Source organism: Hydra viridissima, unplaced genomic scaffold (genome assembly GCF_058129835.1).
Source record: "Hydra viridissima isolate aposymbiotic clone 2 unplaced genomic scaffold, HvirCarnegie_v1 scaffold_8, whole genome shotgun sequence".
Classification (NCBI taxonomy): Eukaryota; Metazoa; Cnidaria; class Hydrozoa; order Anthoathecata; family Hydridae; genus Hydra; species Hydra viridissima.
This window is the reverse complement of record NW_028324307.1, coordinates 12,878,493-12,897,500: the sequence shown is the minus strand read 5'-3', so window position 1 is coordinate 12,897,500 and position 19,008 is coordinate 12,878,493. Positions and strand designations below refer to the sequence as shown.

At 33.6% G+C, this 19,008-nt stretch overlaps 1 protein-coding gene across 1 annotated transcript in view; it reads left to right on the top strand.

The window, feature by feature from the left end:
• Nucleotides 1-19,008, top strand: part of LOC145186421 (uncharacterized) — a 68,809-nt gene that overhangs the window by 4,233 nt on the left and 45,568 nt on the right. The window contains 6 exon segments of the mRNA XM_090095231.1: nucleotides 1-3,915; nucleotides 6,076-6,219; nucleotides 6,413-6,544; nucleotides 7,424-7,502; nucleotides 7,645-7,835; nucleotides 9,736-18,477. The exon segment at nucleotides 1-3,915 is cut by the window's left edge and continues 1,491 nt beyond it. Of these exon segments, the coding sequence (XP_089951357.1) occupies nucleotides 1-3,915; nucleotides 6,076-6,219; nucleotides 6,413-6,544; nucleotides 7,424-7,502; nucleotides 7,645-7,835; nucleotides 9,736-18,477 (13,203 nt within the window).

The window sequence follows — 19,008 nt, the reverse complement described above, 5'->3', positions numbered from 1 at the left end:
ATTCAACATTAACAGACTCAACATCAACTGTGTCAATATTAACAGATTCAACAACAACAGAGTCAACATCAACAGATTCAACATCAACAGACTCAACATCAACTAATTCTACTTCAACTGAGTCTACATCAACAGATTCCACATCAACAGAGTTAATATCAACTGAGTCAATATCAACAGATTCAACATCAACAGATTTAACATCAACAGAGTCAACATCAACTGATTCTAATTCAACTGAGTCTACATCAACAGATTCAACATCAACAGACTCAACATCAAGTGTGTCAACATTAACAGATTCAACAACAACAGAGTCAACATCAACAGATTCAACATCAACAGACTCAACATCAACTGATTCTACTTCAACTGAGTCTACATCAACAGATTCAACATCAACAGAGTTAACAACTGAATCTAAATCAACACATTTAACATCAACAGAGTCAACATCAACAGAGTCAACATCAACTGAGTCGACATCAACTGAGTCTACATCAACAGATTCAACATCAACAGACTAAACATCAACAGATTCAACACCAACTGATTCTATTTCAACTGAGTCTACATCAACAGATTCAACATCAACAGAGTTAACAACTGAGTCTACATCAACAGATTTAACATCAACAGAGTCAACATCAACAGAGTCAACATCAACTGAGTCGACATCAACTGAGTCTACATCAACTGAGTCGACATCAACTGAGTCTACATCAACAGATTCAACATCAACAGTGTTAACAACTGAGTCAACATCAACAGACTCAACATCAACTGATTCTATTTCAACTGAGTCTACATCAACAGATTCAACATCAACAGAGTTATTAACTGAGTCTACAACAACAGAGTCAACATCAACTGATTCGACAACAACTGAGTCTACATCAACAGATTCAACATTAACAGACTCAACATCAACTGTGTCAATATTAACAGATTCAACAACAACAGAGTCAACATCAACAGATTCAACATCAACAGACTCAACATCAACTGATTCTACTTCAACTGAGTCTACATCAGCAGATTCCACATCAACAGAGATAACATCAACTGAGTCAATATCAACAGATTCAACATCAACAGATTTAACATCAACAGAGTCAATATCAACTGATTCTACTTCAACTGAGTCTACATCAACAGATTCAACATCAACAGATTCAACATCAAGTGTGTCAACAATAACAGATTCAACAACAACAGAGTCAACATCAACAGATTTAACATCAACAGACTCAACATCAACTGATTCTACTTCAACTGAGTCTACATCAACAGATTCAACATCAACAGACTTAACATCAACTGAGTCGACATTAAATGATTTAACATCAACTGAGTCTACATCAACAGATTCAACATCAACAGACTCAACATCAACTGTGTCAACATTAACAGATTCAACAACAACAGAGTCAACATCAACAGATTCAACATCAACAGATTCAATACCAACTGATTGTACTTCAACTGACTCTACATCAACAGACTCAACATCAACAGACTCAACATCAACTGATTCGACAACAACTGAGTCTACATCAACAGATTCAACATCAACAGGGTTAACAACTGAGTCTACATCAGCAGATTTAAAATCAACAGAGTCAACATCAACAGAGTCAATATCAACTGAATCAACATCAACATATTTATCATCAACTTAGTCAACATCAACAGATTCCACATCAACAGATTCAACATCAACAGATTCAACATCAACTGATTCTAATTCAACTGAGTCTACATCAACAGATTCCATATCAACAGAGTTAACATCAACTGAGTCGACATCAACTGAGTCAATATCAACAGATTCAACATCAACAGATTTAACATCTACAGAGTCAACATCAACTGATTCTACTTCAACTGAGTCTACATCAACAGATTCAACATCAACAGATTTAACATCATCAGAGTCAACATCAACTGATTTGACAACAACTGAGTCTACATCAACAGATTCAACATCAACAGGGTTAACAACTGAGTCTACATCAGCAGATTTAACATCAACAGAGTCAACATCAACAGAGTCAACATCAACTGAATCAACAACAACAGATTCAACATCAACAGATTCAACATCAACAGATTCAATACAAACTGATTCTACTTCAACTGACTCTACATCAACAGACTCAACATCAACAGACTCAACATCAACTGATTCGACAACAACTGAGTCTACATCAACAGATTCAACATTAACAGGGTTAACAACTGAGTCTACATCAGCAGATTTAACATCAACAGAGTCAACATCAACAGAGTCAACATCAACTGAGTCGACATCAACTGAGTCTACATCAACAGATTCAACATCAACAGAGTTAACAACTGAATCTAAATCAACACATTTAACATCAACAGAGTCAACATCAAAAGAGTCAACATCAACTGAGTCGACAACAACTGAGTCTACATCAACAGATTCAACATCAACAGACTCAACATCAACTGTGTCAACAGTAACAGATTCAACAACAACAGATTCAACATCAACAGATTCAACATCAACAGATTCAATACAAACTGATTCTACTTCAACTGACTCTACATCAACAGACTCAACATCAACAGACTCAACATCAACTGATTCGACAACAACTGAGTCTACATCAACAGATTCAACATTAACAGGGTTAACAACTGAGTCTACATCAGCAGATTTAACATCAACAGAGTCAACATCAACAGAGTCAACATCAACTGAGTCGACATCAACTGAGTCTACATCAACAGATTCAACATCAACAGAGTTAACAACTGAATCTAAATCAACACATTTAACATCAACAGAGTCAACATCAAAAGAGTCAACATCAACTGTGTCGACAATAACTGAGTCTACATCAACAGATTCAACATCAACAGGGTTAACAACTGAGTCTACATCAGCAGATTTAACATCAACAGAGTCAATATCAACAGAGTCAACATCAACTGAATCAACATCAACATATTTATCAACAACTGAGTCAACATCATTAGATTCCACATCAACAGATTCAACATCAACAGATTCAACATCAACTGATTCTATTTCAACTGAGTCTACATCAACAGATTCCACATCAACAGAGTTAACATCAACTGAGTCGACATCAACTGAGTCAATATCAACAGATTCAACATCAACAGATTTAACATCTACAGAGTCAACATCAACTGATTCTACTTCAACAGAGTCTACATCAACAGATTCAAAATCAACAGGGTTATTAACTGAGTCTACATCAGCAGATTCCACATCAACAGATTCAACATCAACAGATTCAACATCAACTGATTCTATTTCAACTGAGTCAACATCAACTGAATCAACATCAACATATTTAACATCAACTGAGTCAATATCAACAGATTCAACATCAACAGATTTAACATCTACAGAGTCAACATCAACTGATTCTACTTCAACTGAGTCTACATCAACAGATTCAACATCAACAGATTTAACATCAACAGAGTCAACATCAACTGATTTGACAACAACTGAGTCTACATCAACAGATTCAACATCAACAGGGTTAAGAACTGAGTCTACATCAGCAGATTTAACATTAACAGAGTCAACATCAACAGAGTCAACATCAACTGAATCAACATCAACATATTTAACATCAACTGAGTCAACATCAACAGATTCCACATCAACAGATTCACCATCAACAGATTCAACATCAACAGAGTTAACAACTGAGTCTACATCAACAGATTTAACATCAACAGAGTCAACATCAACTGAGTCTACATCAACAGTCTCAATATCAACAGTTTCAATATCAACTAAGTCGTCGTTTACATATTTTGCATCAACAGAGTCTACACCTATTGGTATAATATCTACCGATGCTTCATCCACTGGGTCTTTTTCTACTGTCTTTACATCGGGTGATTTTTTCGTTTTAATACTTATATTTATTCTTTATTTTCTGTTGTCATTCGGTGCATTGTTAAGTTGTCATCTTATGTTTTTGTTTTTGCTTTTGTCGAAGAGTCATTTAATGTTTTTTTTGTTTTTTTATTATGATTTGCTTCCTGTTGGGCGTTTGTTTTTTATTTGGATTTAGTTTTAATGTTTTTTAAATGAAGTTTTCACTATTCTCATTTAAGATGCAACTTTGAGCATTTTTGTTTTAACTGGGCTCAGTAGATTTTCACATATTTATTGTCCTGTTTTTGTTGTCTCAGATATATATATATATATATTTATATGTATATATATGTATATATATATATATATATATATATATATATATATATATATATATATATATATATATATATATATATATATATATATATATATATATATATATAAATACATATTTATTTTTCATATATCTCAATGCAAAATTACAGCTGAGGATGGCATTTCTAAAATCCTGGTATCCCTTATAAGTTTTTTGATCCCTTAATACCGGGATTTTTTACAAAATGTTTCCTTTAATTCAGGAATCCAATTAAAAATGTAAATTTGAATAAGGATGAAGGCAATAACTTACATAGAATATATTTACAAGGCAGTTTTTGATGTACAACTTATTTGTACATCATAAAGTGTCTAGTAAATATAGTGTTTGGTAAAATACTTGTTACATAGCTCTTTATTCTCTTCGCAATTTTTTAATTAGCTTAATTTTAGTTTTTCGGCTTCATTTTATTTTCAAATCGTCGCATGAGAAATAGAGGGTTCTCTCTGCTTTTCTTTTTTTTAATTATAAGAATTTATTAATCAAACCTTTAATTAACAATCAGCAATAAAAACAAAAAATTTAAAAATTTTTTAAACAATATTCTCAGTTTAATTATGAAACATAAATAAAACAGACTTGTAGCTTTAGTTATAAAAAATGACAGCAATAAGACATTTTAAACTAAGAATACTTGAAAGTTTAATTTTCAAAACAACAACAAAAAAATAGATTAGATAGAACACAATAATTCTAATGCGGCAAAATGTATACGTGATTCTCAACAATTCTTCAACTACGGTTTAAGTTAATGAAGTTTTCAAAATAAGGAAGATTTATTACATAACAAACTTTTTTGCAGTTATTCAAAGTGGTAATCGTTTTCACAGTAAGAAATTCAGTTAGAATTTTAGATCTGATTAAGAAATGTAAGTTGAAATAGTTTAAGAACTTTAGAACTTTAAAAAGAAATTAGAACTTAAGTAAATATATTTAACCTATAAGGGTAGAAAGTGTAACTTCTAAAGTTCAAAAAGAACTTTCTTTACTTGAAAGTGGTGCCACGAGAGGTAATCACCTTTAAAAAGCGTATGATTATATACTATCTATATCTGCAACAAGTGTGGAGTCCGAATGAGCAATCTCAGTGGCTGGGTTTTCATGCTTGTAAAATGGAATGCAATTAAACAACGAAATGATTGACGCTTTCAATTTTTTAAGGTGGTTTTTTCAAAAATAGATAAGATTCATGTATACTCATTTATATTCATATTATTTTTAGTTATTATTTTTATTTATATTTATTTTTTTAATTATTTTTATTGTGTTTTCTTTTTAATGTATTGTTAAGTAATTTAAATTACTTAGGTTCATTAGTAAATGAACTATTTTAGTTAACTAACTAAAAAATGAAAAATGATTTATCCATTGATAATAAAATTACATTATCAATAAGTTAATCAATTTTCAATGTTTGATGAGTACTTTGTTTTTCACATGCTTCACCGCCAATGATTGTTTCTGTTTTTTATTAAATCTTAGGATTTCCCCGGGATAAATTTTTCAATCCCAAAATCCCGGGATTGAGAATGTCCGAGATTTTGCCATCCCTAATTACAGCCATAGTAGTAAAGATGTTCTATCTCACTGAAACTTTATTTCTGTATTGAAGCATCAATTAAAGGTGCTTAACATTAAAGTGTGTGGCTGATAAAATTTGACTGATAGTAGATGTTGGCGAAGAAAATGTTTCCTTTTTCAACATCTGAAGTATTTGTCAATAAAGCCACTTGTTTATACAGCTTTTGGCATACTAAATGTAATTCCGGCTGCAATATCAACAAATGTGTTTTTTTAGATGTTGATGAATGTTCCATGAAAAGTCCTGGCACTGAATGCTCCAACTCGTCGGTTTGCAAAAACACCGCCGGTGCTTTTGTTTGTGAATGCTTGGCTGGGTATTCTCAGAATGGTAGTCTTAGCAAGAACACTGTCTGTAACGGTGAGTTGTGCATTTTTCTCTATTTAATATTTCTTTCTCGTTCATTTTGCTTGTATGCTCTTATTGAAATGGCTTTCAATAAAACACAATGCAAATAGCTAAGCTTTTACTATTTGTTAGGGATCAGCACGGGGTATACAGTAATAATGGTTTTACTGTTAGAAGTTAACGTTTTCTTTCTGTTCTTTTTTAGACATAGACGAATGTTCTGAAAACATTAGTCTTTGTAACTGGTATCGTGGATATTGCCATAACTTTCCAGGTAGCTACGAGTGTCTGTGCACAGGCGGTTGGGAAGTAAATGCACTTAAAGACAACTGTAGTGGTAAAATGATGTTTTAAACTAATTAAGATGTTAAATTTGTTAAACTTAAGTGAATAAATTAGAAGAACATTTTGTTTCGGGAAAATTCACTTTGTTCACATAGCAATTGATATATATTTAAGCCTCATTCCACTATTCTGTTCTTCATCATCATGTTATGATGCAGATTTCATTTAAATAACATAAAATCTAAAACCAAGAAAAAAAAATTGCAGATGAATATGTAAAAAAAAGCACACAATTAAAGCTTTTGAAAGTTTGTTGCAGATCTATTATGAATGTTTACTTAAACCTTGAAGCAGTTCTTTTTTCATATGAAATTTGGAAGGATCAGTGTTGTAAAAGTTAACAGTTTTAATTAGTAACACTGCTTTGCTATCAAAGGATCACTTTCCATTTTTTTCCTGATAATTCTAGTATTTCCAATATTGAAAGTATTTATATTTTATTTGCCAATATTTTACAGAGCACTTTTTCAATAGTAAATTTACAAAGTTTCAATACTTCTTGGCTTTGAAATGCATTTTGGTTATTTTTCTGATAAATGTAGAGCTTCCAATATTGAAATTATTGCATTGTTTTACTTGCCATTGTTTTACTTTCCAATGTTTCACATGCCAATGTTTTAGAAAGCATTTTTTCAAAAGCAAACTGACAAAAGTTTACCTTTACTTTAACACTTCCTGGCTTAAGAAATGAGTAGCGTTAAGACCTTTATTTGTCAATATAGTCATGAGCAGTCTCTCTTTTCTCGAAAAGTTGTAAATATAGGTGATGCCATGCTGGAGTTGCTGGCAATGTCATTATTTTGTGTTATAACTGTTCTATTTAATAGTCTGCAAACAGTCTTTTGATGTTGTTTTCATTCTGTGTTGTTAGCACCTTCTCCTGGCGCTGTAACTGCAAAGTCTTTTGAAATAGTCATCTACGAGTTTGAAGAGACTAGCAGCAAAATTGAGTAAGTTGGTTTTGTAAATGATTTTCAGAAGTGTATGTTAGCTGTTTTCTTAACTAAAGTTTTTAGCCAAAGTAGCCCTAAAACAAGTGAGAGTGACTCTAGAATGAAAAAGGAAAAGTGTAACATGTTATAAAATTTCTAGAACGTATTATATCATTTTGGTCAAACTAATATCGGGTCATCTTCCTACAAGAGATCCAAGCTCATATTCATGGGAGGAAATAAAAAACAACACCGACGGTTTGAAATTAGTTGGAAAACTGGATAAGTCTCAGAAAGGCATGAAGTTTAAAGTGGGTGGAAGTTCATCTCGTAAGAGAAGGGATGCTGACGGTAAGAGTTTTTCATATATAAACAGGTAGCAATTAAATAAAGGTTTCAAATCCTTTGGTCAGTTTTAAGATGAGATGATCAGTGTTGTTTGAATTAAATTGTGAGTATTTTTTGATCAGTAAATGCATGATTTTGGGTCAGTTTTTTAAACAAATGGTCAGTTTTTCAATTTAACTTGGTACAGTCATGGATCTCGAAACACTTAAAGAAATGAAAATGATAGCATAATAATTGATCTTGAAATATTAAATGATACAAAACTCAAAGCAAATTGGAAGTGAAGCAATCAATTTATCTCTGCCAGCAAAATCACAAGTCGGTGTGTATAAATTCTGCTTTTTTCACAAATAGGAACGTCTTTTGCTGCCAACTGGGGTTAACAATGCGTGATTGGAATAGCAAAACGAACAAATGTTTTCACATGAATTTCTGAAAGAAATTTGTGCAACTACATCTCTTTTCCTTTTAAGTGTGTTTATCTTTCACCACTCTGTTAAATGTTTCAAGAGCATCATTAGTACTTGGTATGAGATGCCTAAAGCCTTCTTACCAATTTTGATGTGCACTTAATGAGGACCATCAGAGTAAATAGTATTTTAATTTACTATAAAAGGCTCAGTATCACTGTTGGGAGAGTTATATTTGTCTGCATACTATTGTTTCTACTTCCCCAAGAAAAAGGGATGCATTGCTGTAATTTTCAATTTTGTAGGCAGTATAGTTCTTTCGAAGTTGTTTCATTTAGATTTAGAGGCCATTATCTACAAGCGTTCTTAAAATTCTTTTCAGCTTCATTAGGTAGTCACACATTTTGTTGATTTCAGTGTTCTGAAGCTTCTACTTGTAAAACCGAAATAAAGTTGGGATAGTTTAGTTGGATACATTGTAACTGTCAGGTTCATATCCATTTTCAGGATTGTAAATGTTTACATTATCACTAACTGAATCATATTAAAGATAAACTGCAGCACAACATTGCTGTTTGAGTCCTTGAAAAGCTTTAAATCTATGGTATGACATTTTTCCGTCTTAAGTGTTACTAGAATAATGATCACTCCACTGATCTTCTGCTGTTTATGCTGAAAAAGCGAAGGAGGGAGAGAGAGAGAGAGAGTGAAAGAGAAGAAAAGGAAACCAGAGAAGTAGAGGAGAGAAGAAAGAGTAGAGGGAGCAAAACATTTCTCCTCAGGCCTAAAAGTCTGTTGAACTAATCGTATAGGACCTAACTGTCTGAGACCTTAACACTGTTTATTTGAATATGCATCTTTCTTGTTCAGTATGTTACACATCTTAATCACTCACTTTTTCGTTTCTTTTCCCTTGCTTTCCATGAATATTATTGTATTGTGTCAAACTTTATTTGCTCACTGCTGAGATAGAACTGGCAATCCTATATGCAGATTTTACTGAATTTCTTCAGTTCAAGTTCATATTATTTTACTAAACTTCAGACTATTTTACTTAAGTTACAGATCGTCTAACTTAAGGTACAGAGCATTTGAGTTAAAACAGATCATTTTAATAAACTGACCACTTGGTTAATTTACTGACCATTTATCTATAAATAAATAAATTATGCGGCATATTATGTAATACTAACCATCTCAATAAAATATAGAAAAATTAGCAAAATACTAAAACACTCATTGGAAATATTGTACAATTAACTGACACCCTTAAAAAATCTTATTTTGACCCGGAGATTCCTAGATATTACAGCACAAAAATAAGATTTGATTTGCTTAGATACTCCAATACACTCATTAAAGAAAAATTAACCATCGCAGCGGTGGCACTATAAATGAGCCACCAAACTAGGAACACTATAAAATAAAAAAAAATCATCTACATGTATAACTTGCATCTGCATATCTACTTGAAAAACAAACTAATCTTTCAGCGCCTGAACCTGACAACTCACCTCTGGAGACAGGAGCATCCTACTCAACATTTATCAAAGGAGTAACAGCAGATAACACCACTGTAACGTCAACATATAGTGCTCCAGTTGTTACTGAAGATCCAATAACAACAACAACTATAACTGCTACAGCTGCAGCTTTTACAACTACAACTGAAGTGGCTACTACTACAACTGAAGCTGCAACTGATTCTGCATCAACTGATTCTAAATCAACAGATTCTACATCAAATGAATCTACATCAACAGAATCTAAATCAACAGAGTCAACATCAACAAATTCAACATTAACTAAATCAACATCAACAGACTCAACATCAACTGAGTCTACATCAACAGATTCAACATCAACAGACTCAACACCAACAGATTCAACATCAACTGAGTCTACACCAACAGACTCAACATCAACAGACTCAACATCAACAGATTCAACACCAACTGATTCTACTTCAACTGAGTCTACATCAACAGATTCAACATCAACAGAGTTAACAACTGAGTCTACATCAACACATTTAACATCAACAGAGTCAACATCAACAGAGTCGACATCAACTGAGTCTATATCAACAGATTCAACATCAACAGACTCAACATCAACAGATTCAACACCAACTGATTCTACTTCAACTGACTCTACATCAAAAGACTCAACATCAACAGACTCAACATCAACTGATTCTACTTCAACTGAGTCTACATCAACAGATTCAACATCAACAGAGTTAACATCAACTGAGTCGACATTAAAAGATTCAACATCAACAGATTCAACATCAACAGATTCAACATCAACTGAATCAACATTAAAAGATTCAACATCAACTGAGTCTACATCAACAGATTCAACATCAACAGTCTCAACATCAACAGATTCAACACCAACTGATTCTACTTCAACTGAGTCTACATCAACAGACTCAACATCAACAGACTTAACATCAACACACTTAACATCAACTGAGTCGTCATCAACTGATTCAATATCAACAGATTCAACATCAACAGATTTAACATCAACAGAGTCAACATCAACTGATTCTACTTCAACTGAGTCTACATCAAAAGATTCAACATCAACAGACTCAACATCAAGTGTGTCAACATTAACAGATTTAACAACAACAGTATCAACATCAACAGATTCAACATCAACAGACTCAACATCAACTGATTCTACTTCAACTGAGTCTACATCAACAGATTCAACATCAATAGAGTTAACAACTGAATCTAAATCAACACATTTAACATCAACAGAGTCAACATCAACAGAGTCAACATCAACTGAGTTGACATCAACTGAGTCTACATCAACAGATTCAACATCAACAGACTCAACATCAACAGATTCAACACCAACTGATTCTACTTCAACTGACTCTACATCAACAGACTCAACATCAACAGACTCAACATCAACTGATTCTATTTCAACTGAGTCTACATCAACAGATTCAACATCAACAGAGTTAACAACTGAGTCAACATCAACAGACTCAACATCAATTGGTTCTACTTCAACTGAGTCTACATCAACAGATTCAACATCAACAGAGTTAACAAATGAGTCTACATCAATAGATTTAACATCAACAGAAACAACATCAACTGATTCAACAACAACTGAGTCTACATCAACAGATTCAACATCAACAGACTCAACATCAACTGTGTCAATATTAACAGATTCAACAACAACAGAGTCAACATCAACAGATTCAACATCAACAGACTCAACATCAACTGATTCTACTTCAACTGAGTCTACATCAACAGATTCCACATCAACAGAGTTAACATCAACTGAGTCGACATCAACTGAGTCAATATCAACAGATTCAACATCAACAGATTTAACATCAACAGAGTCAACATCAACTGATTCTACTTCAACTGAGTCTACATCAACAGATTCAACATCAACAGACTCAACATCAAGTGTGTCAACATTAACAGATTCAACAACAACAGAGTCAACATCAACAGATTCAACATCAACAGACTCAACATCAACTGATTCTACTTCAACTGAGTCTACATTAACAGATTCAACATCAACAGAGTTAACAACTGAAACTAAATCAACACATTTAACATCAACAGAGTCAACATCAACAGAGTCAACATCAACTGAGTCGACATCAACTGAGTCTACATCAACAGATTCAACATCAACAGACTCAACATCAACAGATTCAACACCAACTGATTCTACTTCAACTGACTCTACATCAACAGACTCAACATCAACAGACTCAACATCAACAGACTCAACATCAACTGATTCTATTTCAACTGAGTCTACATCAACAGATTCAACATCAATAGAGTTAACAACTGAATCTAAATCAACACAATTAACATCAACAGAGTCAACATCAACAGAGTCAACATCAACTGAGTCGACATCAACTGAGTCTACATCAACAGATTCAACATCAACAGACTCAACATCAACTGAGTCGACAACAACTGACTCTACATCAACAGATTCAACATCAACAGACTCAACATCAACTTTGTCAACAGTAACAGATTCAATAACAACAGATTCAACATCAACAGATTCAACATCAACAGATTCAATACAAACTGATTCTACTTCAACTGACTCTACATCAACAGACTCAACATCAAGAGACTCAACATCAACTGATTCGACAACAACTGAGTCTACATCAACAGATTCAACATCAACAGGGTTAACAACTGAGTCTACATCAGCAGATTTAACATCAACAGAGTCAACATTAACTGAATCAACATCAACATATTTATCAACAACTGAGTCAACATCAACAGATTCCACATCAACAGATTCAACATCAACAGACTCAACATCAACTGATTCTACTTCAACTGAGTCTACATCAACAGATTCCACATCAACAGAGTTAACATCAACTGAGTCAATATCAACAGATTCAACATCAACAGATTTAACATCAACAGAGTCAACATCAACTGATTCTACTTCAACTGAGTCTACATCAACAGATTCAACATCAACAGACTCAACATCAACTGAGTCGACAACAACTGACTCTACATCAACAGATTCAACATCAACAGACTCAACATCAACTGTGTCAACAGTAACAGATTCAATAACAACAGATTCAACATCAACAGATTCAACATCAACAGATTCAATACAAACTGATTCTACTTCAACTGACTCTACATCCACAGACTCAACATCAAGAGACTCAACATCAACTGATTCGACAAAAACTGAGTCTACATCAACAGATTCAACATCAACAGGGTTAACAACTGAGTCTACATCAGCAGATTTAACATCAACAGAGTCAACATTAACTGAATCAACATCAACATATTTATCAACAACTGAGTCAACATCAACAGATTCAACATCAACAGATTTAACATCAACAGAGTCAACATCAACTGATTCTACTTCAACTGAGTCAATATCAACAGATTCAACATCAACAGATTTAACATCAACAGAGTCAACATCAACTGATTCTACTTCAACTGAGTCTACATCAACAGATTCAACATCAACAGACTCAACATCAAGTGTGTCAACATTAACAGATTCAACAACAACAGAGTCAACATCAACAGATTCAACATCATCAGACTCAACATCAACTGACTCTATTTCAACTGAGTCTACATCAACAGATTCAACATCAACAGAGTTAACAACTGAATCTAAATCAACACATTTAACATCAACAGAGTCAACATCAACAGAGTCAACATCAACTGAGTCGACATCAACTGAGTCTACATCAACAGATTCAACATCAACAGACTCAACATCAACTGATTCAACAACAACTGAGTCTACATCAACAGATTCAACATCAACAGGGTTAACAACTGAGTCTACATCAGCAGATTTAACATCAACAGAGTCAACATCAACAGAGTCAACATCAACTGAGTCGACATCAACTGAGTCTACATCAACAGATTCAACATCAACAGAGTTAACAACTGAGTCAACATCAACAGACTCAACATCAACTGATTCTACTTCAACTGAGTCTACATCAACAAAATCAACATCAACAGAGTTAACAACTGAGTCTACATCAACAGATTTTACATCAACAGAGTCAACATCAACTGATTCGACAACAACTGAGTCTACATCAACAGATTCAACATCAACAGACTCAATATCAACTGTGTCAATATTAACCGATTCAACAACAACAGAGTCAACATCAACAGATTCAATATCAACAGACTCAACAGCAACTGATTCTACTTCAACTGAGTCTACATCAACAGATTCAACATCAACAGAGTTAACAACTGAATCTAAATCAACACATTTAACATCAACAGAGTCAACATCAACTGATTCGACAACAACTGAGTCTACATCAACAGATTCAACATCAACAGACTCAACATCAACTGTGTCAATATTAACAGATTCAACAACAACAGAGTCAACATCAACAGATTCAATATCAACAGACTCAACAGCAACTGATTCTACTTCAACTGAGTCTACATCAACTGATTCAACATCAACAGAGTTAACAACTGAAACTAAATCAACACATTTAACATCAATAGAGTCAACATCAACAGAGTCAACATCAACTGAGTCGACATCAACTGAGTCTACATCAACAGATTCAACATCAACAGACTCAACATCAACAGATTCAACACCAACTGATTCTACTTCAACTGACTCTACATCAACAGACTCAACATCAACAGACTTAAAATCAACTGATTCTATTTCAACTGAGTCTACATCAACAGATTCAACATCAACAGAGTTAACAACTAAGTCTACATCAACAGATTTAACATCAACAGAGTCAACATCAACAGAGTCAACATCAACTGAGTCGACTTCAACTGAGTCTACATCAACTGAGTCGAGATCAACTGTGTCTACATCAACAGATTCAACATCAACAGAGTTAACAACTGAGTCAACATCAACAGACTCAACATCAACTGATTCTACTTCAACTGAGTCTACATCAACAGATTTTACATCAACAGAGTCAACATCAACTGATTCGACAACAACTGAGTCTACATCAACAGATTCAACATCAACAGACTCAACATCAACTGTGTCAATATTAACAGATTCAACAACAACAGAGTCAACATCAACAGATTCAACATCAACAGACTCAACATCAACTGATTCTACTTCAACTAAGTCTACATCAACAGATTCAACATCAACAGAGTTAACAACTGAAACTAAATCAACACATTTAACATCAACAGAGTCAACATCAACAGAGTCAACATCAACTGAGTCGAAATCAACTGAGTCTACATCAACAGATTCAACATCAACAGACTCAACATCAACAGATTCAACACCAACTGATTCTACTTCAACTGACTCTACATCAACAGACTCAACATCAACAGCCTTAACATCAACTGATTCTATTTCAACTGAGTCTACATCAACAGATTCAACATCAACAGAGTTAACAACTAAGTCTACATCAACAGATTTAACATCAACAGAGTCAACATCAACAGAGTCAACATCAACTGAGTCGACATCAACTGAGTCTACATCAACTGAGTCGAGATCAACTGAGTCTACATCAACAGATTCAACATCAACAGAGTTAACAACTGAGTCAACATCAACAGACTCAACATCAACTGATTCTACTTCAACTGAGTCTACATCAACAGATTCAACATCAACAGAGTTAACAACTGAGTCTACATCAACAGATTTTACTTCAACAGAGTCAACATCAACTGATTCGACAACAACTGAGTCTACATCAACAGATTCAACATCAACAGACTCATCATCAACTGTGTCAATATTAACAGATTCAACAACAACAGAGTCAACATCAACAGATTCAACATCAACAGACTCAACATCAACTGATTCTACTTCAACTGAGTCTACATCAACAGATTCCACATCAACAGAGTTAACATCAACTGAGTCAATATCAACAGATTCAACATCAACAGATTTAACATCAACAGAGTCAACATCAACTGATTCTACTTCAACTGAGTCTACATCAACAGGTTCAACATCAACAGACTCAACATCAAGTGTGTCAACATTAACAGATTCAACAACAACAAAGTCAACATCAACAGATTCAACATCAACAGACTCAACATCAACTGATTCTACTTCAACTGAGTCTACATCAACAGATTCAACATCAACAGAGTTAACAACTGAATCTAAATCAACAGATTTAACATTAACAGAGTCAACATCAACAGAGTCAACATCAACTGAGTCGACATCAACTGAGTCTACATCAACAGATTCAACATCAACAGAGTTAACAACTGAGTCTACATCAACAGATTTTACTTCAACAGAGTCAACATCAACTGATTCGACAACAACTGAGTCTACATCAACAGATTCAACATCAACAGACTCAACATCAACTGTGTCAATATTAACAGATTCAACAACAACAGAGTCAACATCAACAGATTCAACATCAACAGACTCAACATCAACTGATTCTACTTCAACTGAGTCTACATCAACAGATTCCACATCAACAGAGTTAACATCAACTGAGTCAATATCAACAGATTCAACATCAACAGATTTAACATCAACAGAGTCAACATCAACTGATTCTACTTCAACTGAGTCTACATCAACAGGTTCAACATCAACAGACTCAACATCAAGTGTGTCAACATTAACAGATTCAACAACAACAGAGTCAACATCAACAGATTCAACATCAACAGACTCAACATCAACTGATTCTACTTCAACTGAGTCTACATCAACAGATTCAACATCAACAGAGTTAACAACTGAATCTAAATCAACAGATTTAACATTAACAGAGTCAACATCAACAGAGTCAACATCAACTGAGTCGACATCAACTGAGTCTACATCAACAGATTCAACATCAACAGAGTCAACATCAACAGATTCAACACCAACTGATTCTACTTCAACTGACTCTACATCAACAGACTCAACATCAACAGACTCAACATCAACTGATTCGACAACAACTGAGTCTACATCAACAGATTCAACATCAACAGGGTTAACAACTGAGTCTACATCAGCAGATTTAACATCAACAGAGTCAACATCAACAGAGTCAACATCAACTGAATCAACATCAACATATTTATCATCAACTGAGTCAACATCAACAGATTCCACATCAACAGATTCAACATCAACAGATTCAACATCAACTGATTCTAATTCAACTGAGTCTACATCAACAGATTCCACATCAACAGAGTTAACATCAATTGAGTCGACATCAACTGAGTCAATATCAACAGATTCAACATCAACAGATTTAACATCTACAGAGTCAACATCAACTGATTCTACTTCAACTGAGTCTATATCAACAGATTCAACATCAACAGATTTAACATCAACAGAGTCAACATCAACTGATTTGACAACAACTGAGTCTACATCAACAGATTCAACATCAACAGGGTTAACAACTGAGTCTTCATCAGCAGATTTAACATCAACAGAGTCAACATCAACAGAGTCAACATCAACTGAGTCGACATCAACTGAGTCTACATCAACAGATTCAACATCAACAGAGTTAACAACTGAATCTAAATCAACACATTTAACATCAACAGAGTCAACATCAAAAGAGTCAACATCAACTGAGTCGACAACAACTGAGTCTACATCAACAGATTCAACATCAACAGGGTTAACAACTGAGTCTACATCAGCAGATTTAACATCAACAGAGTCAACATCAACAGAGTCAACATCAACTGAATCAACATCAACATATTTATCAACAACTGAGTCAACATCATTAGATTCCACATCAACAGATTCAACATCAACAGATTCAACATCAACTGATTCTATTTCAACTGAGTCTACATCAACAGATTCCACATCAACAGAGTTAACATCAACTGAGTCGATATCAACTGAGTCAATATCAACAGATTCAACATCAACAGATTTAACATCTACAGAGTCAACATCAACTGATTCTACTTCAACAGAGTCTACATCAACAGATTCAAAATCAACAGGGTTATTAACTGAGTCTACATCAGCAGATTCCACATCAACAGATTCAACATCAACAGATTCAACATCAACTGATTCTATTTCAACTGAGTCAACATCAACTGAATCAACATCAACATATTTAACATCAACTGAGTCAATATCAACAGATTCAACATCAACAGATTTAACATCTACAGAGTCAACATCAACTGATTCTACTTCAACTGAGTCTACATCAACAGATTCAACATCAACAGATTTAACATCAACAGAGTCAACATCAACTGATTTGACAACAACTGAGTCTACATCAACAGATTCAACATCAACAGGGTTAAGAACTGAGTCTACATCAGCAGATTTAACATTAACAGAGTCAACATCAACAGAGTCAACATCAACTGAATCAACATCAACATATTTAACATCAACTGAGTCAACATCAACAGATTCCACATCAACAGATTCAACATCAACAGATTCAACATCAACAGAGTTAACAACTGAGTCTACATCAACAGATTTAACATCAACAGAGTCAACATCAACTGAGTCTACATCAACAGTCTCAATATCAACAGTTTCAATATCAACTAAGTCGTCGTTTACATATTTTGCATCAACAGAGTCTACACCTATTGGTATAATATCTACCGATGCTTCATCCACTGGGTCTTTTTCTACTGTCTTTACATCGGGTGATTTTTTCGTTTTAATACTTATATTTATTCTTTATTTTCTGTTGTCATTCGGTGCATTGTTAAGTTGTCATCTTATGTTTTTGTTTTTGCTTTTGTCGAAGAGTCATTTAATGTTTTTTTTGTTTTTTTATTATGATTTGCTTCCTGTTGGGCGTTTGTTTTTTATTTGGATTTAGTTTTAATGTTTTTTAAATGAAGTTTTCACTATTCTCATTTAAGATGCAACTTTGAGCATTTTTGTTTTAACTGGGCTCAGTAGATTTTCACATATTTATTGTCCTGTTTTTGTTGTCTCAGATATATATATATATATTTATATGTATATATATGTATATATATATATATATATATATATATATATATATATATATATATATATATATATATATATATATATATATATATATATATATAAATACATATTTAATTTTCATATATCTCAATGCAAAATTACAGCTGAGGATGGCATTTCTAAAATCCTGGTATTCCTTATAAGTTTTTTGATCCCTTAATACCGGGATTTTTTAC